Source organism: Lepisosteus oculatus, chromosome 1, assembly GCF_040954835.1.
Source record: "Lepisosteus oculatus isolate fLepOcu1 chromosome 1, fLepOcu1.hap2, whole genome shotgun sequence".
Lineage (NCBI taxonomy): Eukaryota > Metazoa > Chordata > Actinopteri > Semionotiformes > Lepisosteidae > Lepisosteus > Lepisosteus oculatus.
In genome coordinates, this window is record NC_090696.1 from 66,203,030 (window position 1) to 66,230,633 (window position 27,604).

At 40.6% G+C, this 27,604-nt stretch overlaps 1 protein-coding gene across 2 annotated transcripts; it reads right to left on the bottom strand.

The window, feature by feature from the left end:
* Nucleotides 1-1,144: 1,144 nt before the first annotated feature.
* On the bottom strand, nt 1,145-26,067 carry ptpn9b (protein tyrosine phosphatase non-receptor type 9b). Of its 2 annotated transcripts, XM_015345869.2 has the most exons (14): nt 25,971-26,067; nt 17,179-17,319; nt 16,429-16,518; nt 15,604-15,666; nt 14,050-14,174; nt 13,324-13,429; nt 11,199-11,309; nt 8,246-8,907; nt 6,778-6,871; nt 5,721-5,790; nt 5,372-5,450; nt 5,123-5,273; nt 4,136-4,343; nt 1,145-2,944 (listed from the first exon to the last, which is right to left on the bottom strand). In XM_015345869.2, the coding sequence occupies exons 1-14, from the start codon at nt 26,001-26,003 to the stop codon at nt 2,721-2,723; spliced, it is 2,157 nt and encodes a 718-aa protein (XP_015201355.2). In that variant the 5' UTR covers nt 26,004-26,067; the 3' UTR covers nt 1,145-2,720. The 2 variants fall into 2 exon arrangements, with proteins under 2 accessions (XP_015201355.2, XP_006629971.2); XM_006629908.3 differs by lacking the exon at nt 15,604-15,666.
* Nucleotides 26,068-27,604: the final 1,537 nt, after the last annotated feature.

Genomic DNA, 27,604 nt, shown 5'->3' on the forward strand with positions numbered 1-27,604 from the left:
AGAAAAAGAACACAGCTTATTTGTCCCAGAAATTCAGCAGTCAGGCGTGAGCAGAGTGTGTTATTTACAGGTGCAGCCACAGGAGGGTGGAGGGAAGACAGACAGTGCTGTTTTGCTGGTAAATCTACCGTAGTGAGCCGTAATGTACATGTAGCGAAGTACAAACCTAGCTGCAATGCTCCATTACACCACTAGAGGTCACTGTGCCAACAGCTGAATTAGATTTTCGGAAGATGCAGAAAACGAGTAACAGCCACGAGAACTTTTAAAAGACAAAAAGTGGATTTGAATAAATACAAATTATAAAAGTGCATATCAAATTTTTAATAAGATATATAAAAAATGTAGAATAAATTACATAGCCCATTTGTTTTAAACTCCTGCTATTCTTTAGGAGGTGTAAATCAGGGTGTAACCTCTCTTGTCCTTAAGGCCTGAAACCCAACAGATTTCGGTTTTCAAAGAGCTTGATTTTTAAAGTTTGAGGGTTGTATCAACTTAGTGAAGACTTAATTGGGTTAATCTAACTCTTTTCCCTAAGACTTTAGTTATGTTAACAGTAGATTAAGACTGGAACTGGGATCTCCAACCTCGGTCTAAAACAGGTTTTTGAGAAATGAATCGAGTTTGTGGATTTGTTCTGCTTCCTGGTGTACCTGAATTGTGGTGTCCTTTGCTGACAATGTGTGTGTTGAGAACCGCATGAAAAGATAAGAGGCATTTTATTTCATGTTATTTAACAGGGTGCTATAAAGGTAGGCTACTAGTTTTCTAAAAACAAAACAGAGCAGCACCGAAATGCATTTGATACATACAGTAACCCCAGATTCAAGACGACTGTTGGACTGCATGAAATAAACTCTTGAGATTGGCGAGACTGTGGCATGGATTCTGAAGTGGTGTGGTAGGAAGAGCAAGGCATTGGAGAATTATTTACAGGCCTTGAAGGAAAATGAGAAGAAGACATCTGTCCTGGAGCAGGAGTGGAGTGAGGGGGCAGAGTACAAGGTTTCTCTTAAAGATCGCTTGCATGAAAGAGGAAACATGCTTAGAAATGTTCTTCCACACGGGCCTGCATACTGCTGCTATTATATTGTTTCATAATGAGACAGAGGGCAAAAGACAAAGACATCAAACACAATACTTTTCCAGAATATGCATTTTTACTACACTATAAATCAGATATGGATGGAAAATCAGTTTGGATTCACAAATTCAACATCAGAACAGAACCCAGGTGACCCAGGACATCTGGCTGGCATACAGAATTGAGTGTTCAGGCATATTGTAGTGTTCAGAGAAACACTAAACATCTCACCACTACTATTAACAAAAACGACTGTCCTCATTCATGAACATAGTTTCCAAAAAGATTTCAATCCCTGCTGAAGAGTTCAGAAATCCAACAGAATAACAAATTCACAAGACATGATGCTGGGTGAATTTTCTGTTCATTTCCATAACTGTAATACAATATCAATCCTTTTCCTAAAGTATTCTCTATATATTGGCAAGAAATAACTTGCAAAAAAAAAACTTCAGCGTAACTCTGCAATATCCTTTATCAAATTAAAAGTTACTTTTTGCATCGTACCAACAATCATTTATTAATACTGTCAAAGTTTACAAAGCCACATAAATAAAATAAAATAAAATACAGTATATAAAATACAAAAGAAAAAAAATCAAACATGACACGTTAACAGCGGTGAACCCATGGAAATGAATTTTGACACTAGCAACAATGAATTGTCCCCTGAGATTACAAAAATGTTCAATCCTGGTATGCAAGTTTACGTCAGTTGCTAGCACACATGTACATTGTGCATGGATAACTAGAAGGCACATAACAGTAAGGCAGTGTCAAACTCATGACAAAACACTGCACTCTCGTAGTGTCAGCTGAAGATAAATAGGAAGGAAATGTTAACAAAATAGGAAGTTAACGGACAGGTCCTAAAAATAAGTTTTAATGGCAGTGTAATAAACATCAGAAGAGTTAAGGCCAATTTATGCATGTAACCCAGAAACCGACTGAATTCAGTAAGACCTGAACAACCACACAGGTTTACATTGTTACTATTATCATCAATATTATCTTTAAATATGCTAGATTACTATGTTCTGGCTAACAATGATCAGTCTATCATATTAAAATGAGGCTGTCAAAGATTTTCGGCACATTATAAATGTATGGTACAAGAATATACAGGGATGATATCAATTATCCAGAAAACATCCAAGCATTCTAGGCAATACCTTTGGCATTAGGGTTAGTATATATTTTAACAATCACAGAGTACACTTAATACAGTACAAAAAAGCTAAAATAATGGACCGTTGACGGACAAAACTATACCGACACATAGATAATGTACAAAGGCCATAATTTATAAACTTCAAACTTGACAAAGCTTGTTTTCATTTTTTTTTTTTAAACGTTCAAGTTTTTTTTCTTTTTTTTTTTCCCCGTGTACACATCTCAAGCACAAGTGCAAAACGAAACCGCAAAGGGGAAGAGGAGGAGGGGGGAAACAAACAAACACGAATCATTTCAAGTTTGCCATTCCGTGGGTTGTGCAAGTCAATAATGCTACAGACTCGTAAGACGCGCTGCCCCGACAGCGTTCCTCTTGGGAAAACCCCCCGCGCGGAACCTGCCGGAGAAACGCCGACTCTCTCCGGGTGGTGGTGTGGTGGGCAGGGGGGGGGGGGAGGACTCACTCGCTGTCCGTCTCCAGATCGGAGTCCGACCACTCCACTGGGGCCAGCAGCCCCCGGCGCTGGGCGTACTCGATGACGGCCATGTAACAGAAATAATACTGGTCCCAGGTCTGGATGCTGAAGGCCCGCTGAGTCCGCATTCGCCTCACCGTCTGGTTCACATCCACCGTACCGATATCCTCCAGCCTCGAGAGGCAGATGTCAAGAGTGCAAAACGTACCTGGACCGGTACAAGGAAAGAGAGAAAAATTAAATACAAGATAGGGCCAAATACATCTAAAGAACAGAATGAGACTGCTCTGTATCTCCAAGTCGTTACCTAAACTTGTTTTTGTTTCCCCCTGCGCAGGTATTTGAGATGGCCGTTTTAGAAACGGTGTCTGAAAAGAATTCCTCTAGCTGGCTACCACAACTGAAGGGCACTGCTTGCACCCCGACTTTCCTGACGGGGTGCACTGTGGAAAAGGATGCCTCTTTTTTGGGGGGGGAGGAGGGGGGCTAAGGAATACTTTACCTAAAAGGCGTACCATGAAAGTGCTTCAACTGCTACTATCTTTCAGAGAGTCAGTCCACTAAAACAAACTGCACTTGCAAATGCCTGTAGGACCTTTTATTCCCCCATGCACTTAACGTGAAATTTTGGTTATGAAGGCAAGGAGGGGAAAAACAGTGATAAAAGGAGGTGCAGTTCCTCCATCCCTGTCTGGTTTACTACTTCCAGTTGTTTTTTTATTTTTATTTGACATGAGATAGTGTAAAAGAAACTCATCTGGAAAGTAAGACAGCCAGTTGAACATACGCAACCGTTGGGTTCTGAAATTCAGTTTAAACCCATCTGACACGGCCGAAAGAAACGGAGAGGCAAGAACCTCGAAAGCAAGTTAAAAAAAAAGTATAAAAGTTGTACGAGGTCTGTCAAGGTCTAGCCTGTACATGTTAGATAAGATCACTTTATACATATACAATTTTCTGGCATTAGGAATTCGTCCTTTCATATACCCCAGCTTGCTCTCCATGAGACACACAGACAGGGAGAGAGCCTGGGGTCAGAGCACAGGGTCAGCCATCGTACAGTGCCCCTGGAGCAGTTGGGGTTAAGGGCCTTACTCAGGGGCCCAACGGAGTAGGATTGCTCTGCTGGCTTGAGACCAGGTCTGTGAAATGACAAGCAGGTCCAGATTGGTGATGGATTCTTTAAAATCCACCAGGGTGTATACAGAGACCGCAAATGTCTGCTGCACGTTTCATAATCTTTACACTCATGGACATAAATATAAATGAAGTGATATTCCTGGGGGAATTTGAAAAGCCTGGGGCTCGTACTTCCGGCCTACAGAAGAAATCTGCTTTCCCTGGCCCGGGCCGAAAACCAGCAGCCAGAACTTTCGGCCTCCAGCGCACGCCCCAGTACCTGTTCTTCCGATTCCCGCGCTGCAGTGGACCACCACCGGTGGGCCTCCCGCTGGCCCGGTCCACTCAGAGCCCAGGGCCTGGACCGCAGCCTCCTGGTGCTGCTTCACCTGAGCCCGGAAATCCAGCATGGCCGAGGCTGACTTGGGAACCCCAAAGTCAGGCCAGCTCATGTACAGATAATGTGCGACATCCCTGCTCTCCTTTGTCTAGACAACCAAAAAAAACAAAACACCATTACTTACCCCACAAATGCTATTTAGAAATGCTTACAGGAAAAATAATGAACAATTCTAGTCACATCTTACTTCTATACAAATGTAGGCACATATATACAAATACAGTATGTATACATCTGTAGTTGCCAGGAACCACACTAATATGCACATGAAAAAACACACATTCAAGCTACTGTTTTAACCAGTTTCCATTTAGCAAAGGGGTGTATGTGACATCTCTAGCACGAGGAACACCCTGAGGACTGTGTCCTTTAAGTCCAGCAGTTTTCTTCAATGTCTCAAACGAGATGGGCATGCATTTTCACATTTTAATTAAATGTTAGGACTGTGTGTGTTAAAATGACTCAGGGCACCATAGTTACCCAATGACCTATAATCCAGAGCAATTCTGCCTTTCAAACGTTTGTGTTTATTAAAAGAAAAACCCAAGATTAAAATGTTAGAAAACCAGAGTTAAAGAAGGCAAGTACGTGAAATTTGGAATCTGTGGCAAGCTCATACTGACAAAGAGAGCCTAGCTCATTTCTAAATTACAGCAGGTCAAAAGGTTCAAGTTTCTTACATACTGAGGAGGTCTGGCAACGTCAAACAAAAATGTGATTTTCCATACTTTTAAAACTAAGATTATGTAATGCCCAGATTTAAGGCCGCAAACACAGCCTGCTTGAGATGCGATTAATGTATTTTTTTTCCCCCAAAGCAAAAGCACACAGAACATGATAATGAATAGTTAGGTATCATCATCTTACCTCCATGTTGTAAACCTCTAAATGGGAAAGCTTGAAGTCTTGAAACATCTTTATGTGAACATTTTTTATTAGGAATTGCCCATACTCCTCCATTTTGCCAGGCTCAAGAGGCCAGTATTGTCCACATTTTACTCTACCCCTTTCCACAACTCTGAAAACAATGGTAGTACATTTTGTGAAATTCTGATTTTGAAACAGCAGCAAAACAGCAAAATATGAAACAAAGAAGGAAAGACCTGAAGTAATTACCTTGTTGTCATTACAATAATTAATACCCTCTGTTCCCATACCATGCGCCAGAAATCGCCAAATGTTTTTGGCAAAGGCCCTAAAGAAATCCACATTAGTAACATGATATACAGCATTGTGGCAAGCCTTCTAACTGGACAGTTTTCTATAAGCAATCAAAATTAAAGAGACAATCAACAAATCCCACACAGTAAATTCCATAATTACTCCACACTGCCATCTGTTTGGCATTGAAGGAAAAGGGTGCAATAATACAAGAAAAAGACTAATATTTACTCTTAAAATCCACAAAGGGTTTTGAACAATTTGGCTCATGCAAAAAATAGCTCTCTGAAATTTAACCACTTACCCTGTGTTGCTATATAGGCACTTTTCCGCTTATATCCATCCATGAAGCTCGCATTGATGTAATCAGACGTCTGAGAGGTAATAAATATATCTGGTTACTGCACAAAGCTAGCCAGCTGCATTTCACACTACTTAACACTTCACTCCACTGCAGAAATTCTCCACAATTTCTTATTGATGACTAACATGATCAGGATAACAACTGAGGTGCTGGATGTGCCAAAACACTGCACATGGACAAGATGGAATACATTTGTACTAGCCAGCCATGCTTTCAGTGTACAAGTGCTGCATTGAAAACCTATTATCCTGGCTGAATACAATGCATTCAGATTTGAACAGGGCACAGAATTCCAGAAATGATGAGCAAAAAATGTTGTTGTTCAGTCCTGTGCAATCTAAAGCATCAGAACTATGATTATCGCATATTTTGTTTCAGCCAATGCAGGTCCGACAAACTAAGCAGGATTAAAAACACTGTCGACAGATTACACTGTAGTTACAGGATTAGAATCTGTTAACCCTTCAAAATTCCAAACATTGTTTCACTACATAAACACTTGCATCGGCATCTTTTATTGAGATGGTGTCAGCCAAGATTCAAGAATCAAGCTTCTTCCCCAAGGTACAAACAAAATTTCACCCCAGCTGAGAACTACAAATCTTAAACCGGGTACTTGATGGTAGTTTTTCTGTTTACAAGAGGCCTCTTCATTCTATCCAAAAGAATTGCTACCATACAATGGGTTTGTGTGCTGGGACTGGCAGCTGAGATTTAATCTGGTCTGGGCACAAAAATAAAGGCTCCATTTATGCTCAAGAAAACATAAATATCCCTAAAAACGTTAGTTTTTTTTATAACGTGGAGACCATAACTGAATGGAGATATGCAGATGCAGTTTAAGAAGTGTTTAAGTCTCTAAGTTTTTAAACTATTTGATCTTTGCACAGTCTGTACTGTATACTTAAAAGCAATGAGTGTGCAACTTTATTGCTACTGAATAATTAAAATTATTTTTATTCTTAAAAAGGTCATCAATCAAGTCAATATTACTTACCTCATCTTCGTCATTCACAGGGCTTAGTTTTACTCTGGAATGATCCAGACACAAGACATCGCTGTACCGATTTCTAATTTGATTATAAGGCTTCCTGAAAACAAACAAAAGCAGGTACTGTGACTTGTCTTAGCAGCTGAGATCAGCAGGCAATCTAGAGGGCCAACGCAGTGATTGATACAGCCTGTTGCCATTTCACACTTGATCAGCAACAGGCTCTTCAATATAGCAGCCTACACCAGGTGCTTCCATAGAGAGACCTAGGAGTTAAAGTGGAAACAGATGTTCTTCTGCTTCGTCGGTACAGTTCTTCCAAATCCTGCAGTTTCTAAAAATCTGAAACATTTCAAATTGGACAGCAGAGTCAATTTGTTCAGTACCGACCCTAGGAAGATGCCTTCATCGGAACTGGAATTTTGTAGAACTCTAGGCAATGACCTATTTCTACACTCTATCACTTGGCTCTACAGAAGGATTCAATATCATCTCACCCCCTGTTGAAATAGAATGTGTTTATGCTGGCAAGATTCTTGTTCTCATCAGATTCAGGATCTCACTGCTGCCAAGATGTCTTTGTTATTAAATGCTGTATTTCCTTACTCTTGACAGCAAGCCTGACTTTTTTTTGTATTATACAACCAGTGACTGGTATATGGGTTTTTCATTTTCCACAGGTAAATAAGCAAAAATGCAATAGTTATAACAACTTGTTATATTACAGCAAATGTCAAAGTGAGTCCGGCTGCCCCAAGACTCTACAAATATGATATGCTACATAGATATTTACAAAAATGTTAAAACAAATCAGTTATCTGTGATTGTGATCACGTCTTTGACAGCAGGGCCTTCACACAACAAGATTATATGCAGTAATAATAATGTAAAATAAGTTAATAATTTTCTTGAACAAGCCCTGATCACAACTAGATTGTCTCGAGAGAATAGTGTAGTATCTAAATACAGATTTTACAAATTTATGCAAAAGCTTTTACATTTGTAGAGGGAACTACAAAGAGGTGCACTGAACTCTGAGAGAAGGCTTTTCAGCTGGGAAAGCAGGATGAGTTCCTTGGACCAATTAACTACCAAATGGGTTCAATGGGCTTCATTTGTTAACTGTGTACACGCTGAGGCTTTAACATTGCTCAAGTTTTACAGCTTGACACTCACTGCCGTTTTAGGGAAACTCACAGAAATATGACTCTACTGCTATGATCCTCGACTTTAAAGACATTCCGAATCTTACTGTGAACTTTGAAGGAACTAAAACAATTGGGTAAATGGACACTCATTCCATCTGTATCCTCCGTTCCCAAAGAAAACAGGCTTTCAAGCCAAAAGTCATTCATCTGGAGGAAAAGCTGCCAACACCTGTGCCTGAGCTGTCAGCAGCAGACAGTACTGTCAAACCCTGCTCCGCAGGGCATGCTGGGAAGGATGCCTCCCGCCCCACGACGCGATTCCTTACTTTGAGTAGTCGAAGGTGCCGGATGGGGGCTCTTTCCTGATCTCCTCGTACTCCTGATAGATGCCCTTCTTTTTTTTCCTTTTGACATGCAGCACTAGCTCCTGGACGGACATCCCTCCTCCTTCCGGCACGTGGATAGACAGCTCGGCCGCGGTGGGCAGAGGCCGCGACTTCTGCGGCAGGGGGGGAACGTGCGCCTCCTCGGCGGCGTGCTTGTGCAAGGGCGTGTCCGGGGGCGTCTCCGACTGCGGGGGGGGCCTCCGCCCGTTGGCGTTGGCCGCGCGGTCCCTGCCGTCGCCCCCCTGGACGTTCGCGCACAGCGCTGAGCCGTTCCAGTGCTGGCAGTTGCCCTGGGCGCTGGGGGCCGCCTGGAAGTTGCTAGTCCGATTCTCGTGGTAGTGATTGTGCAGGTGCGCGGTGTTGTCGGTCAGGGCGTGCGGCGCGCAGTTGGAGTTCAGTCCGTCGCTGTTGTTGGGCGTCTGCTCCAAGGAGAAGGAGTGGAGGAGATTGCCCATGCAGTCCCCCTTCTGCTGGCTCTGGCTGGAGTTCACACAAGCTTGGATCCAGGCGACGTGGCTGTATTGGGAAGAGCCTCCTAGATGCTCTGGCAGTGATTCCATGGGGATGTGGCTGGCCAGCTCATGGGCCTTCACAGTGCATACCTTCAAACGGATAAAGAACAAAGACTGACAACACTGCCTCAACCTCTTCTTATTCTACCACACATCTAAATCTCAACCGCTATTCTTACGAAATAGACATAAGCCAGCGTTATACAGTAGTATGTTATTAATCCTTATTAATTGTGTGACCAGGAGAAGCCTACTGCTTACTTAGTTTAATAGTAAACCTAAATAATAAGGCCATTTTGTAGTTGTTCATAAACTGCTAATGCTCACCTACAGACTAAAAATGCTTTTTAAATTTAAAAAGGATTTTTTCAGGCAGGCAGTCTCGGACTTGAACTCCTCAGAATCCAAGTTAAAGTAGAGTGCCTTGCCTTTTTATTTTGTCATTACTTGGCTATTCTGTGTCTAGAAACGGGCCAAATCACGTGGAGCTACAAAAAAAATAGCTGTGCACCAGGAGCTTCACAGACCATTCTGAGATACTGGAAGTCGTTCCATTCAGCACAATGTTCATAACACCCGTTTCCATTCAGCTGCCACCTGTGTGTCAGGCTAGTGACTGGCTGCACAAATACTCAGGATAAAAAAACCTTCTGGCAGAGAACTCTGACTCAGGAGTTCAAAAGTGCATAAAGATGTGAAACGCCGGATTACACGGGTTTGGAATTTTTCCAAACAAGATTTCACAGCACCCTGAACCACTAAGGAATGCTGACACAAGGAAGGGGGGAAAATTCTCCCACAGTAAAGTGGTAACAAGGGGTAAGGGCTGAGAAAGATTCATAGGAAATGCAAACTACAGGTTCACAAAACTGATTTCATCTGACATCAGTAAAGAATTCAGTTTTCCACTGACAAACATGGGAAGCAATTAACAAATCTGCTTTCTTTCACGTGTCTGACTGCAGTTTTAAAAACAGAGATGGAAAAGCCCCCGTGACTTGTGTGTCAAATTGAAGGCAATCGATAAGAGAAGGTGACAAAACCATGAAAGCTGTAGTCTTTTGCCAACAGCTTTTTTCTATATTTGAATGAGTTGAGCCTCATATACGGATGAAAAAAAGTTTTAAATAATTTAAACTATGGAAACACTAAAAGGAAAACAAAGTATTCCGTCAATTTATAAAATCAGAAATTCTCATATTCCACATGAACATCGATCTTCGAAAGTACAGGACTGTTTATGCGATGCGTAAAATGAGCTTTCAATTGAATACACCAAGTTGTATTTTTAATTTAATTTGGCAAATGGACTGTCTTCACAAGCTTGCTTACCGTCTATCCAATCGATGATACTGTGAGAGGTTGTATAAGAATTCATTGGAACATTTTTTCTCTGGGTCATGTAAGACGGTCTGTACATACAGTATGGTGTATAGTCACTGGCAGTGGATTAAAACAACACAGCCTATGTTTATTTACTCCAATTAACCTTTACCACAGATATATTATTCCCTGGCCTGAGGAAAGCAACATAATATTTCATACTAATATGATTTACGGGCTTTCACTTTCTCACGTGGAGCAGAATTAAAAGTCTTTAGACGTGTCGATTCACATGGTGAAAGATGTCATAGCTAATTAATGTGCATGTGTCCCATAATTCACATTACTGTTTTGCTTTGGGATACCATAACCCCGAATGGCTCCTTATAAAAACAAAGTCCTTTTTACCAGTCAAAATATTGCTATACCACGCTGATGAGCTTTATTAAGAGTGAAAGAACAGTTTCTTGTTTCCTGCTTCTGAAATTAAAATGGGTCATAGAAAATTCATTTACAATCCTTAGACACAGTAACCATACATGGTTTTTCTTAATGTGATATTTCATTTTGAACTATTTTGAGCTATCCTTAAATACTGTTGTCATTCTGAATAGCAATAAGCAAAAGAGTGAAAACAGGGAAGCACTCAATGCTGGAAGACATAAACATATCGGTGGCCAGACATATCTAGTCCACTGTTCCTGTTTCAAAACAGTGAACGAGATGGCATTGCCTGGCTTTCTTGGTATCAGGAAGGTAAAAAATGAGGTTGAATTATTTTTAAGAGAGGCTTAGTACTGTACCCACAACAAGTACTGAACACGTCTGAACAGGAAGACTTGCTACATTCTAATTTTTTCCATTCCAACAACAACTGCACCCTAGTTTTTGGTGGTCCATGTTAAGTTACAGGCTTACTGCCTGTCTGCTAATATTAGGCACCTTGCATGATTTAAAAGGACGGGATGAGGAAAGGGAATGAAGTGGAAGTGGAAATTGTATGGAACAGACAGGTTTTAGAAATACTTAATGGAGCCTGGGATAATGAAATAGGATACCCTCTCTCGTAGCTTCTCCCTCACAAACAGCCTGAGAACGGCGAAGGGTGCGCGGAACCACAGCGGAGAGGAGACGATGAACACACACTTGAGCCGGGCTGGAAATGCACCCTGGTGAAGGAAAAACACATTAAAGACCTCTTCATAGGAATATTACAGAGGAACATGCACACGCATCCACTGGGGAAATTAATAGAGGAGACAGGAATGTGGCATGTTTACGTTTCCAATCTGCAATTTTAGAGCAGCCATGATTGTTCAATGACAAATAAAAACCCACCGTCTAAAATGGACTCCAGTGAAACTCCACTACAGAAGCAAGGACAGTTTCATATGAGAGGAGGCACTCTTGCTTGTTTCAGATTTATTCACGAACTGATCACAGGATCTCTTTTAGCCATTTCTTGAATGAAGCCAGGGGATCAGCTTCAACAACATGGCTGGGGAACTGTTGCAGAATATAGTAGCCTTCGGGCCAACAAGTGCCCCCCGACTTCGATTTTAAATGCACATCCATGCAGTTTCTTGCCTTGTCCTCTGGTTCGTGTTGCACCAATTTTCCTGAAGAAGCCCGTTGGGTTGACATTGTCAAGGCCCTTGAGGATTTTGAATAGTTCAGATGCTATCAGATGCGCTTGTATTCTCCTTTGTTCAAGACTAATAAGGTTCATTTCCTTCAGTGTATCAATGCAGGACATTTCTTTAAGTCCCTGAGTGGATCTGGTTGCTCTTTGGACTGATTCCAGAGCAGTGATATCTGCGATATAAATACAGTTTTGTAACTAACATCCCTTGATTCAATGTTTAGGAACGAAGAGCAATGGATAAATGTGTAATTCAGGGATGACGTGGATCCACATTTATCAAAATTATTCACCTTCCTTGGACGTTTTCACACATTACTGTATCTATATGCGATTCTTCGCCATTCATCAACACAAACACTCTATAATGACAAAGTGAAAACACATTCTCTGTCCAGAGATGGGTATTTTTATCCTGAAACTGTGTGAAACACCCTAATTGCACAGTTCGTTCAACAAACTGTGACTTTTTAAGACAACTGGTTGCATCAGAGCCTATTTACTGTGGGTGTGTCATAGTAAAAGCGGGAGAATAGTTACTCAATTATTTTCCATTTTATATTTATAACTAATTTAAGAGGACCTGTAGGCTTTTCACTTTGACAATTTATGGAGTGTTTTCGATCAATCAATGACATAACAAAACCCAGTGAAATACATGACAATAACAATGGAAATCAAAAGAATTTACCTTCCCTTGGACATTTTTACATTTTACTGACAATGTATTTAACTGTACATAGGAGATATTCTGAAACCAACAACTGCTGTGGCCATGTTCTGCTATCTGAATAACCCAGACCTGGACAGATATTTCTTTTTTGTCTTAAAGCCTCTCCTGATATAAAAAAGAAATGCCAGTTTGTAAATTAAAGATATTGGTTTGTTTTATGCTGATTTTTAGGATGTCGGTTTAAATGCTCTTTACAAATTTCCTTTTTTTCCTTGACTGTTTTATAAATGAATCCTCTTCAGGACAGGATATCCTATTGTCCTTAGTCACAAGCTTTATACTCTTCTTCATTTACTGTGATACAGTCACTAGTAACCATACCCATGTTTGACCATTAAAACAAACAGTGCACTATTCGAGAGCATTGGATTAGAACAACATTTATAATATACCTTTATTACTTAAGAACCAAATGCTAAACATTCTTAAAAAGTAAGCCTATCCTTCCAAGCTCACCCACTTTGCACAGCTTATCAAAAAAAGCTAACACGAGAGCAAATATATAAAACAAAAGACAGACAAATACTGTATACAGTACAGCAGAAAACAAAACAACACACAGTAATGAAGTATGGCATTAAAAAATGGTCCTTCAAATCAGTCCTCTACTAAAAACATCTAAGAAAAAGCTTTCTCAAGGTTGGAAAAAAAAACAGAGGATGTCACTCATGTAAACTTTGGATTCATTTTAAAACACTGACTCAAAGCTGTCCAATGAAACCAAAGCAGTCAAATTATAAGCACTGCGTTTCCTCTTTAACGGACAAGGACGAGAAATTCACACTCTTCTTAAGGAAAAAAAAATTACCTTCAGAAGATTCAAAATTTTCACGCACAGCTCGTAATCAAAGTTTCCATATGTTGAATGGGTCATGTCATAGATGAATATCAGACCCGCTCGCTGTGTCTGTATACTGGGAAAAACGGGAAAGAACATTATAATGCAGATACAACAAACACGAGACTTTCAAATCACAACATCTTGCCAACAACCTGGTGACAAAGGTTAACTTAATAAGAATCTTATTTTAGTGATCTGTTTTTATTATTAAAGTACCAAAATAATAGTCTTAGCATCTTGAGGTTAAGAGAATTAGCCTTAAATGGCTAAAAAAACATCACGACATTTTCAAAACGACAGCGGATCTTGCAACCAGCAACCAGCAAGATCAAACGTTTGATAACCAGGGGTGCAAATGACTGCAAAAGACTTTCATCTGCCAATCCCACACACAATGAATAGGTTTACAGTTGTTGGCACATATGGAGGCTCTGGCATTCCATCTGACAGTCAAGTCTCTCTAAATGGAAGGAAAACCTGCTCTCTTACAGCTAAGGTTCCCACCTGCATGGGTACTAATACAGACGCACCCAGTACATTACCTCCATATTTACCCACAGCCCCAGTGCTTGAGCACCTGATGATGCATTCTTTGCAAATTCAGTGAAAACAAAATACGCAAAGCGGCAAGCTACCACGGACTTCTGCAGCACTGTACGAGCGAAAAATATCTCACATCGCTCCTCACAATACCTTTCAATAGCTCTGTCCAGCTGGTAGATAATGGCCTGCAGCACAGCTTTGTGTGTAGTGATGTCTGGTCTGTGGAGACGGGCAGTGAACAAGGCAAGCGCTGCTCCTTTTGCATCTCTCCCAGGCTAACACAGACATTAAAAGGCTCAATAACAGTGACACACAGCACAATCAGATCGAACGCATTCACCATATTCTAAAGAAATTATGTTAAAAGCACTAGACATGCCAGCGGATGCGTAACAAAAATCACCTGAAGACAAACCACGTCATTAAAATTCACCAAAGCAACAAAGCCATTAACATCTTGCCTCAATACAGTACTGTGAATCGGAACACAAACTGCTGTGGAAGCTGAGACTTTGGTACCAGTTTATCTAGCTGAGATTTTAAAATTAAAATATATGACATACATAAGATAATATGGGGCACCTACTTCTACTGCTTCTCAAATCAGATAGACTTCACTTCTTTTTCTAAACCTTTCACAGCTGTGGTCTTAGCTATTTTACAATTTTCTACATAAGAGTATCAAATACGTCTTCTCTTTTTTATCGTTTGGTGATAAAACTCTTGCTTTTAACTTTCACCTAATGAGACTATCCCCTGTTGCTCCGATGACAAAAGCCCTTTATTCTTGAGAAAGATTTCTGGCACACACACGAGACAGACAGAATTTCAGAACCTAGTTAAGGCTTAAGAGAAGCATTAAACCCGACAGATTTAGAGGGTTCTTGCATGAAGTTACATGTTTAATTTACAGAAAAGCTGGAAAAAATAACTTGTGACATTTGGGTCAAGTCCCATCTGACTTCCTTTCACTGGAGTTCTAGTAACCTAAGAATATGCAACATTCTTTTTTTATTGCCTTTGAGCACAAGACAACCTGAAAAGGGTGCATACATTTTTAGTAACACCCCCCACCAACGTTTCTTTTGATTAGTGCACTTCTTCCAAAAAAGGTTTTGTGAATTATTTGTCTTTCCTTTCTCTGAAAGATCTAATAGTTGCATAAAAGTGATTTCATACTGTTCACCTGCATGTCTTTTAAAAACAAGAAACTGCAAGTCTTTTAAACAACTTACTTTTCACCGCAACACATAATTAAATATTCAGGCTGATGATAGGTAGCACTGAAGCAGGAGCAGTTCTAACTACTGAAAACAGCAGTATCATGAAGGCAACCCCCATTTCCGACTGGTACTAAAAGCAAACCCTGCAAATGAAGCCAGTTCTTTTCAGGGGCATGAAAAATGACTGTTTCGAAAACTAAAAAAAAAAATAAATCAAGAGAGACATAAGCAAAACTTTGCAAACCTTTGGAAATCACATCACATACATTCGAAATGACTGCAACGGGACAAGGCTGACGGTTTTCTATACTATCAGGATTTTAAAACTTCCATTACAACTCTAAGCAATAGGTTTGCACAAAACCCTTCCTTATCCACACATACTGCTCCATGCTTCCTTTTAAAATGCAATGAGCACTCAATGCAACTTCATTAAATCCCAATTAGTCAAAATGTATTAGAGCAGTTTGGTTTCCTCCACCTGACAAGTTGCTGGGAGACACCCTGGGGTGGAGTGGCTGAGCCTGGAACCTGGAGCTGCTGTCTATTCCGGGTGAGAGAGAACAAATTAGAGACTTTTCCAAGTGAGAGGCCTTAAGTAGCGAGTGGAGGATTATTCACGTCCGAATAGCTCTGGTGGATAGATAGTACTAACCTGACTAAAAGATTCAAAGTTTTGCTCTCCACACATCAGGTCTTGCAGTATTCTCATACTAAAGCATTAATTGCTCTCACAGCACAGGAAGTTTTCATCTTTAACCAGAACTGTTCAAAATATCGGCTGTGATTATTGCCAACTACGTTCACCTCTCTTCTGCTGAAAAGAATCTCGGCAAATACAAACACGGCCATTTACAAACACACATGTATCGGTTAGCAAACTGCTGCACTGTCGTGGGCTCTGAGACTAGGGATTAGTGTCACCTGTGAACTCCACCTGAGGGGCTGATGAGGTAAAACCTTCACCGCCTGTGATATTAAATTAGAACGTGAAGTGGAAATGATTTAAGAGGCAGATTGTGTTTTTTTGACTGGGAAGCAGAATTGGGCAAAGGTATGTTTATAGGGAATTCACGTGACAAAAAACACAGAACACCATTAGTAAAGGATAATAATGTTCATCCCTGAGCTACTTTTACTGCAGCCAAATGGTAAAATGCCTTTCCAGTTGCTTATTCATTTATCTTGTTCCAAACTATGACATTCACCTGTATTACTCATCCAGGAAGATTCAGACAGAAAATGTATTAACATTTTTTTAAACGTTTAAGTAACAACAGTAACGAAACAGAAGAATCATACTTACTAGGACTGTAAATTTCCCACTCAGGAGCTCGGATCGAAGCGGCTCCTCATCAGGGTTGATGTTGTAAATTCCTTCTTTTAATCTTGTGTTCTGAGCAGGAAAACAAGGGCAACATTATATGACCTGCTGGTATATCAAACTTTTCAGGAAAACAGGAAGACCTGAAGGCGTTTTGCTAACAGTTTATGAATGACCTGCAAAACTGGTCACACATTTACAAATAAGTTCTTTATAACTTATTCGATAAAACCGTTTGTGTTCAGATTAAAGAAGGGTATCATCTCCCTCATTGTGCCCCATTAAAAGCGCATGATCACCAGTCGATAATAAAATGAGAAACCACAGATTCACAAAAACATTAAGGGAGAGAAGGCAAACACACAAGCATTATTCAGTTAAGACTGGGAAAGAGATTGAGGCATTTTAAGGTAAAAACCAAGTACACTGCTTTATTCCATTGACTAACTGGGATTAAAATAAGAACAGAATGAGCTGCTCATAAGTGTCTAATCCTATTTATGGCTTCTATCATTAGTGCTGGCTTAACTGAATACCTAGCTGAGCTTTATGTTAAAGAGGATATATAACAATGTTAATTGTATACTATAAAAACACAAATGTGAGTGTCAAGACTATTTTCAATTAACCAATACTTAAGTTTAACACAGGTCAATGACTTAAATAAAGAATATGAATGTGGGAAAAACAGTGAAAACCTGAGTTATACCTAAGTAAGAAAAGCATCCTTACTTTATAGGCCTGAAATAAATCAATGGCTCGAGAGACATCAAACTTTCTTGCCATCAAAAACTTCACAGCAGTGTTATGGGATACCAAGACAACATTGGGTTGCTCTCTGTTTTTCAGTTCCTTGAAAAACTCTTCCACAGCCTGTAACAAAAAGAATGAAGCGATTAACTTTTTACTATGAGCTCGTCTGTTAAAAGTGGGTCAGCTCCAAAGTCACTGATGCGTAATGAAGCAGCTGTATAGGTTTTGCACAAGTACCTCACTTCGTTTCTGTTTTTGAAACGGTGAACAAAGAGTTTTTTTGATAGAGTTGTATTATTCCTTGGGATAAAAAACAAAACAAAACACTCAGCTCAAGTAAAACTCAAGGTAATCAGTGTTTGGCAGTGAAACTGAGCTGGGAGTAGCCAGAACCAGTTGAAACACAACTAGGCCCCACCTGAGTAATGAGGATTCTCGGGTCGCCATCAGTATAACTAAAGGTTGCCCGTCGTGGGAAATGTAGTCCGAAGACATTTTCTACTTTAACAATTCGCAGACTAGGCCAGAGAAACAAGGAAACTAACTCCATTAGGGACAGCCCACAGCCTGGATGGTCACTGCCCAGGCCCAGTGTGTGGGGGGGTAGATTTGGACCGTTTACTATAAGAACTCAACAAGTACCACAAACAGTGGATATCCAGATTACTAACATTTAATTTGATATAGTAACCTATATAACATATCAGAAGCCACAGGTTGTAGACACATGGTAATTTTATCGTACAGTATATGCTAACAGCTTTGATACATATTGAAGCATGTGCTCATGGATTTTACAAAGATAAATTAGACACATAATTGTGTCTAATTTGGGCGGAGCGGTGGCTCTGTGGCTAAGGATCTGCGCCTGTGGCTAGAAGGTTGCCGGTTCAAATCCCGCAGCCGGCAGAGGAATCCTACTCCGTTGGGCCCCTGAGCAAGGCCCTTAACCCCAACTGGTCTGGGGGCGCCGTACAATGGCAGACCCTGCGCTCTGACCCCAGGGTATCTCCCTATCTGTCTGTCTCATGGAGAGCAAGCTGGGGTATGTGAAAAGATAATTCCTAATTCCTTTTGTTGTAATTGGGTTTCAAAAATAGCCTTCAAACACCGAACTTGTATTACAGTAGCCTAGCCCGAATGATAAATACAGTTCCTTATTGGCAAAGCCAAGTGGGACTATGACACAAAGTGGGCTAGTTGTAAGTATAGTGGCTGAAAAGCTAACAAATTCAGTATGTAATTTATCTCAGTTTAAAAATTAAATTATGGTCTAGTCCCTAGCTAGATGTAATGAAGGAAAAGCAGTCTATATTCGACAATGAATGGGCTTTTAAAATTCTTTATACCCCAAATTCACATATTAATTAAAAACTGGCATTCTGATGTGCTGGAGAACGGAGTATTTTAAAAGAAAAAAAATAGGTTATTAAATCTCTGTTGCTCATGGAAACAATAAGAGCCTTTATATGTAAACAATAAGCCAACAGTACTTAAAATTAAGGAAGCTAAATAATTTTTTTTTTTCACTACACCAACTTAAAATGATAACCACTTTCATGTAAGGGAACAATTTATATTCCAAGAAATACTATAACTTAGAATCTGGATTAGATATTTTCCAACACACATTTAATGCTATTAAAAGTCATTTCATTTTTGGCCTGAGAGTCTCAACGCAAACCTTCACAAGAGACCCAGAGAGAATAACAGGTCAATCCTGGAATTAAGGAGAAAAGATTATTCAATCTATTAGAAAGAATATACTGTTGACAAGCACATGTTCTTTACTAGACACTGATTGAAGCCATTAAAGTTCTTATATGAAAGGCCCTCTGAACTGCTCTTACCCACTTCAATATCTTAAACCATTTAATGTGGGATGTCGTATTTCATCAAAGTATTTATAGGCTTTATAAGCTTCTTGTGCTGGATGACAGTTTATGCTGTAAGCCTTGCTCTCTTTAGGACTTTTCTTACTGCGAGACTGTTTTAGTGTGTTTAAGAAAAGAAAAAGCGAGTGCTTGTCAGGAGTCTTAAAAATAACTCCTTCAACAGATCACAACATTCATGAAGATCTGGCATCTTCCATTTCTGCAACACACTCACAAAGAAAAATCGACTCTTTAATTGAACCCACTGCCCGAGGATACATTGTTACCAGACTCCACAATCTTGTCTAAACACAACAGCTTGTTTTTTTACATGTGGTTTCTTTGTGATTTACTGCGAAGTCAATGGCAGCATGTGCAGATTCATTTGCATCTCGCTCCAGTAATCAGTCAGACTCCCTGCTGTCTGCTGGTTCACCAGGCATTCTCGACCGAAGTGGTCTTGGGATTTGCTTTCGCAGGGACATATTTATCCAGCGACAAAGCGCTATAATTTAATTCACTTGTTTTGGGTCATGTACTGTAGCTGTCCAGTTTATGTTTAAAGTCAGGCCAACATAGTGAGTCTTCCGTGAACTTAAGCGACACCCGCTGTCAGCTACAGTCCACAGCTCAGACACCCCCCTTAGCAGTTTTCAGCATTTCATTTCTCTCCCACGGCAAACAGTGCAACTACGTTAGACTTTATTTTCCCTTATCCTGCTAATTTGAAAAAATGTTAAATTCTAGAAGGACAAAAGACCAAATTGACAAATAAAAGGTATCATGATAAACGCATCACATCTTTTTTTTACCGATCAGTAAACAACTAAAACAATTATACTGTGCCTACATAATAAAGTATTCAACATACTTGGGCAGTAGGATATGGAAATGCCATAGAGCCTACAATAATTACTACAATTACGGCATTTTGGAAGTTAAATGGAGTTGAGATGTCTGGGACAATGGACAAACACCAATTCTAAGCATCAATGCAAAATCATGGCAGAAACAGCACATTCAGGGATTTAACTCTAAGTGTTCCAGGAACCAACACGGGCAAAAAAACTAAACTCAAAAATATGAGAACATTTTGAACATAGTGACCACAAAGATCACCTACAGTAAGCGACTCTCTAGACAGCAAACGGAATTTTAAAAGATCACAGTGTGATGTCCTCTAGCATGTGTCTGAAAGTTTATTACCTGCGTCAACATCTTTTTCTGTTTATTTCTGGAGGCCAAAAGCTGTGTACAGTCATTCCCCCAAAAAAACATTCGTTCTGGAAAAGAAAAATTGCCAAAAACAGTTCTGCCCTACAATGTTTACCAGGGCGATTTCTGATGCAGTACATTAGTCAGTAATGTCAAGTGATAAACTAGTAAAGTGTTCCAAACACATGCTGTTTTGTAACTTTGTAATTTATGTCTCTCCAGATTCCTTATATACTCCCGGAACTTTAAAAAGAAATGCTATTTAAGGAGCTAAGTGAGTAATGACAATCAGAAAAACAAAATTCTTGGACAACTTAAAGCCTTCAAATAAATACATTTGCTACAGTCCATGGGGGAGTGTTCTGCAGGTTTAGCCATGACAGTACGGTTCTTGTGGTATCTGCATTTATATAGCACTTTACAGTATATCTCAAAGGATCAAAGTGCTTTACAAATGGGGAGGCACATATTGGAGCTGCCACTTAAGTGGAATACCAACCTCGGTAAAGTGAGCCAGTCATTCTATGCCAGTAGCCCCAGCACACAGCAGGTCAGAAAATATAAGTGGAGGTGTACTGGAAAATGTTTTCCAGTGAATGAATGGGGAACTCTATGAAGAGTGGAGTTTAGCCAAGCCACCAGGGTTAACACTGGCTACTCTTTTGAACAGGGCCACTGGACTTTTAATTACCACTTAGACAGGATCTCAGTTCAACGCTTGTCCAAGAGATAACATGCCGAGGTACATTACAGGTTTCAAACCTCAGGTTTGAAAGGGTGAGAAGTGTGCCACCTCATGCCCTGCTATTGTTGCTGTGGTGTATAACAGTTTCAACGATGACAGGCCATCACAAATCTGGACAAATGGAATTAACAACAAAAGGTTTGGGGGGGGTGACAGCAGCCAAGTTCATAATTTAGGACAGCTGAGGCAAACTGATCATTCCTGCTGTAATTTCCTAAATTAAAATATATAAATACTATAATTTTCTGATTCACATCTATCTTTTGTATTCCTCCTCCACCCCATCACTACATTTGCAGCTGCTCTTTGGTTAACTCCTCACTCTGCATGGGGGTCCCAGGCTTCTTGTCAAAAGCAAAATTTAACACTAAATGTCCAATAAACGCTTTTTTAATAACATTTTCTTGGCTGTTTTTAATCCTCGTGAAAGTATTATAAACCAGTCCAACTGATAAACCCCTGCATTCTGACACGTTCAAAAATAACATTTCCGTGATTCAGAAAAGGCACAACCTGGCGAGTTGCGAATCTCCCAGTCTCTAAATCTGGCGAGTAACTGCCATTTCTTGAATACGTCTTTTGCGCAATATTACAGTATCTGACATCCTCCTTTAAAATGTTTTACACAGGCAGCTTTCACTTGGAGAAAAAAAAAAAACCTGTCTTATTAATAGAGCTGATCTCAAAAAGATAAGATCTTCTGCCATCTCAGCTAGCTTCAACTCACAGTTTCTTTTTCAATGATAAATATGTTAGGTCTAAATATGTCTCTGCACAATTTGACCGAAGCTGTGTGGTATATAAAGTATATAGGTGCAGCCATATGAATTATATATGGCCTAATTAGATGCCAACATGCAATAATAATGACAAAAATCCCTTGACATGCATGTTCTTCCACCAGGTCAAGATCTCTTTGCTCCCTCTTAACCTTTAGAGCTTCACACGAAATTACAGCTTTTTTCCGGATGGCCACGAAACGCTGAAATGAAAAAATATATATATCGGGCTAATCTAATCTTAAATTTGTGAAGAAAAAGTGGCAAGTAAACCACAGACAATGGCCAAGCCCTGAAATTCAAAACTTTGTTTCTCCAAAAGTTATACATGCCTTTTACCCACACTATGTTGTGAGTCTCACTATTAACATTCTCAAATGAATCCATCTCAAGAACCCAGATCAACGTTACGTTATGGATGGTGATTTGGCCAAGGGAGCCCTCTATTCTGACCAGGTGGGAAGACGCACAAAGATCCAGCAGTTAATAAAATGTAAAGGCAGGGGGATGGATCCAGCAAAACTAAAGGTTCAATCCCCAATTAGGTCCTTACACATACAGGATGATGACTGAATGGTCTTTTGCTACAACCTCAGCACTGATTTTCCAAACAATCAAACTGAATACGTGCATGCTGACTATTTTATTCAATCTCTCGGGAGCTTAGGCATGACCCACGCCAAACTGGACGTAGGACAAATTTTAGAAAAGCAATGAAAGAAATCACAATTTAGCCAGCATTCCCCTGAATCTTATTTGACATGGGCCAAACCCCACCTGTGAGAAGGGGCCAGAGCCTTGCTGTGCAGACTAGAGACAGTGCTACAAAAATACAAGCACTGTGGCTTTCATAAAACTAAAGGTGAAAGCCACGCGTTCAGTAAAAGAAACAGGCAAGATGTAAGCCTGGCTTGGACGTGGCTCAAAGTAAACACAAATTAGAAATGGTATGAGATGAATGGGAACACCTACATGCGCTGATAACCGCCCTGTTTCTCAGAAAAGCCTCCCGTGTCATGATGGACTTCCCCTTTCCCGTTAACAGGCGTGCACTCAGCAGTTTTGCCTGTGCTCAAACATCTGATGCTGGTAATGGGACAGTCACACCTTCCATACAATTAGAGATAACCACACTGTTTTTTTTTATCTCTGAGCTGGGGCCAAACAAATTCTCAGGGAAAGGGTTACAGGCCAGATCAGCTCTCAGAGCAGGCCAATTCTGCCCATTAGGCCCATTGGAAGTTAGAAGTTCATCGGTGTGATGATCCCATTCAGCTGTTTCTTAAAAGAAGGCCGATGTTGGCTTAAACAACATGGCTGGGTAGCTTGTTCCCTACTCCCACAACTCTTGGGGAAAAGAAACGCCTCGCGCCTTCAGTTTTAAGTGCCCTTCCACGTAGTTTCTACTGGTGTTTGCGTTTCCTGTGGGGTTGACTATGTCAGTACCCTTGCAAGTTCTCCAGGCTTCTTTTGGGTCCCTCCTTAGTCTTCTCTGTTCAAGGGTAGAAAGGTTAAGTTCCTTCAGCAGTCAATATCAGACATTCCTTTAAGTCCCAGAATGTATCTGGTTGCTCTTGTCCGCACCCCTGTCCAGAGCTGATGTATCATGTAGGGGATGTATCATGTATCATGTATGATGTAGGGGTGTAACCCCGGTGTCCTGGCCAAATTTCCAATTGGCCCTTACCAATCATGGCCTCCTAATAATCCCCCTCTATGAATTGGCTACATTACTCTGCTCTCCTCCCCACTGATAGCTGATGTGTGGTGAGCGTTCTGGCGCACTATGGCTGCCGTCGCATCATCCAGGTGGATGCTGCACATTGGTGGTGGTGGAGGGGAGTCCCCATTACCTGTAAAGCGCTTTGAGTGGAGTGTCCAGAAAAGAGCTATATAAGTGTAAGCAATTATTAATATTATTATCATCATCATCATTTCTAAAATGGAGTGACCATAACTGTACATTTTTCACTCTACTTAACATTTGGTTTCCCTTTTTAACTGCTTCTCTGGGACATAAATTACAGCGCTCACTTGTAATGAAATGCCATTCGTTTTGCAGGAAGCTAGTGGCAAACTTTAAAAACAATTATTTTCTTGAAGCAGGCAAAATTGAATTCAATAACTTGCCTTTTTAGCTTTTGCCATTTTAGCAAAATAAGGAGTCATTTAATCATCAATACTACATTATTGACAGAACCTGAACAAATAATTCCTATTTTTAATTCATAATGCAAATTGACTTTGATTGCCCGCTCTTGGCGCCTAAAACCGTTTTGAATAAAAAGTGAAGAATGCTGGGTGTTTTTCCCTGCTTCCCAGGGATTTTTCTACAGTTTCTCCTCACTTTCCAAATGCATGTCTCCTCTGGGAGAAGCACAGGGTTGCTACAAACCTCATGAGGAATAAAAGGATGAATGGAAAACTAGCCTATTCTGTTACCTTCTTTAACATTATGAGAACTTCCAAGTATATTATTGTGCCATACTGGAACACAGATGACAGTCAGCAGCTATATCACCCTGCAACTCACATCTGGCAGCCCACTGAAGCTCAGCAGGTGCAAGTCTGACCTCCTGGAAAAGCTAAGGTTGCTGCTGGAAGAGGTGTTTGTGGGACCAGCAGGGGGTGCTCACCTTACAGTCTGTGTGGGTCCTAAAGCCCCAGTATAGTGATGGGGACACTATACTGTTAAAACGCACCTTCTGATGAGACCTAAAACCTAGGTCCTGTCTGTGGTCATTAAAAGTTCCAGGGTTTCGAAGAGTAGGGGTGTCACCCCGGCATCCTGGCCAAATTTCCCATTGGCCCTTACCAATCATGGCCTCCTAATAATCCCCAACTATGAATTGGCTTCATCACTCTGTTCTCCTCCCTACTGACAGCTGGAGTGTGGTGAGTGTACTGGTGGACTTTGGCTGCCACTGCATCATCCAGGTGGGTGCTGCACAATGGTGGTGGTGGAGGAGAGTCCCCATTACCTGTGCTTTGAAAAGTCTGTAAGCTATTATTACTTGTGAGCTCTATAGTCTTACCTCTTTTTTGCATTCTGGTGATACGTCTACTACTCAGAGCAATGGAATTCAAGAATTGACATCACCATTTAGAGCCTTGAGAAACATTCAAAAGAAGGTCTGGAACTATGTTTCTGGCACCAGAAAAATGAATAACTCTCAGCAGCTACAGTACTATTGAATCGTGTCTGTACCTGTACTGCTGCAAGTGACTATGAAGACCAGCCTCAGGATGTCTGGCACTGCAGGAATTTCTATTTTTTGAAGAGTGCTAATTGCAGCCTGCTGTCAGACACTCCCAATGCAGTACAGTACTTAAATTTTCTAAAGACTGCACCAAAAGTTGCATGTAGCACACCCTACCAAGTTCTGAACATATTTAAATCCTCTACAATACCCACAACAAACGTTGCATAAGAAAAACAGTTTTGACACTTGCATGGCAACTTAAATATTAATACCCCAACTTTTAACAATATAACGAAACCTCTTTTCACATACAGTATACAGCAAACCAAATGCACTGTAGCCCTTCATCAGTTCTGTAGTAGCGACGTGTTGATTTTATTTTGACCACATTAAGAAACCCGTTCGAGGGTGTAATTGTGAGGTAGACGGACTTTCGGAATCACGAAATCAGAGTAAGAAGTGTCTCTTTCCACCTCTAGAGATATACAAATATAAAGGCTTTCAAAAATGGGGGCCGGGAAACATTTCCAATAAATGGGTAATTATGAATGTAGTCAGAAGGAATCCGCATTCACAACACAGCAACATCATTTTCACAGACCGAGTGGCATGTGCAAAATAAAGACATGTGTTTGCACGTCCTGCATATTCTTGATAGTTAAATAAGTAGGGAAAGGAAAACCAAAAAAAAGAGCCTTTAAGAAAGAATTAACGCAATAGACAAGACTGGGCCTTCTTCACTCCTCCCTCGATCTGTCCCTCCCACCCACTTTTACTATCAAGACATGCTCCAGCTTTTGATAGCTACCCCCCGATAAATAAGGGATCTGAGCAGCCCCGGCACCATCAACAACACAAGCCACAGCCGTACTACCTGCCGCGGTAATGTCTTCAAAGAACACAAGCGCCATCGGGCAAAAGGTGGGATAAAAAGACACCATTACCCCGCTCTTACCAGCTCCTCCTGGGCTGTCAGACCCTCCGCCATCTTGCAGCCTCAGCAACAGCTCTGCGGTGGCGGCTCCGCCCCCCCCAGCCTCGCTCTGAAACCACCAAACCGGGCCCCCGAGCGGCGGGGTGCGCGCAGCCGGTCAGCGTGCCAGTGCAGACCTCATAAATAATAATTTCTCTACGTGGACCCGGTGTTATTTCTTCAATTATGCGTGACTCCTGGATTTCACAGATTCTTAAAAAAGGCCTTTCATTGGTTTTCAATGAAAAGGTGCGCCCGTGCATTAATTATGCGAGTCGTGTGAGCACAAATGATAAGATACAATTGAAAAAAAGGCGAGGAAGATATAGCGCTACTTTCATTTCATATCACGTATTATTGCACTCATTCATCTTAAAGTTACCGGTACATACGAAATAGTGATAATTCCATTATTATTCGAATTTGGATTATTTTATGCAAATAGCATCGACCTATTTTTTTCTCTCAAAATAAACCGTTTGATTCAATCTTAATACGACTAATACTCATTCTTTAGTAAGTCATCTCGAAGGCTACCCAAGCGATTTACACATTCACACACCACTAAGAGCAGAGGCGCCGGGGGCAAACACGGCCACTCCCCTACTGCGCAGAGCAGGTGGAGGAGAAGCTGTTTCATTAATTGAATTAAAGTGGAATTGAAGGTAGTCCAGAGTGCTCCAGTCCAGAATGGAATTTAGCCAGGGCAGTGAATAAAACACCCAGGTGAATTTGCTCCTGCTTTTTCATGCAGGTGACCTGTGCAGGTCTTGTATAATGGTTTCCCAACGAATGTCTGTACACTACCAAAATGCTCAGTCAAACGATAGGAAACACAAGTAAATAAAGATCCGTGTGTGACATTTATTTGGTTGTAGTGGTTCTAAAATAAAATCTTCTTCACCTTACTTTGTGTAAAAATTAAGCACAGCACTATTCCAGTGTCTCAGTACTAAATTATTAGGTTACTAAGACCTACTGAGTGGTTTCTTATAGAAAGTTTGGTTCAGATCAGCTCAGTTTGAAGAAAATTGCTGCCATTTGATCATGGCTTTCCAATTCAACCATGTGACTTTGTATTTAATACGTTTTACTGCCAATATCTCCACCAATATCCCTTACCTACAATTCATGTTTACCCCGCATTACAAGAGGGCTCTTAGGAACTCAAAAACGTCTCCTCGGTGTTTTATGAAAGTCTGTCGCTTTGTGAGTTGAAACACTGCAACCGTTAAATTAAAAGCTGGTTCACAGAAATAACCCATTTTACACTTCAATGTATAAATATTCGCTATGATCTCAGTCTTATATTCATCTGGCGTTTGTTAAAAAATAATACTTCAAGTTTTAACAAACTAACGAAACCTCTTTTCACATATACACCAAATCAAACACACTGTAGCTCTTTATCCGTACTGTAGAAGTGACGTGTTGATTTTATTTTGGTTCCGGGACCAGAGTAAACAAGATTCTGCTCCTACAGCTTTTTAAACCACCTTGAGCAGGTTTCAAACGTGTGGTGTGGTGTGCAGGGAGTCCCTATGTCACATAAATATGGAGGGTCTTGTTGATTAACAGTCTTATAGAAGAGCTATAAGATCTTAAAGTAAATGTGA

What these genes read in the sequence shown, in the direction of transcription:
- ptpn9b (XM_015345869.2), bottom strand. Translation starts at nt 26,003, where the DNA reads ATGGCGGAGGGTCTGACAGCCCAGGAGGAGCTG. An exon ending in GTGGGAAATTTACAGTCCTA is followed by an intron (nt 15,667 to 16,428) that starts GTAAGTATGATT and finishes CACCCGGAATAG; the next exon opens with ACAGCAGCTCCAGGTTCCAG. An exon ending in CGCGGGAATCGGAAGAACAG is followed by an intron (nt 2,945 to 4,135) that starts GTACTGGGGCGT and finishes GTACCGGTCCAG; the next exon opens with GTACGTTTTGCACTCTTGAC.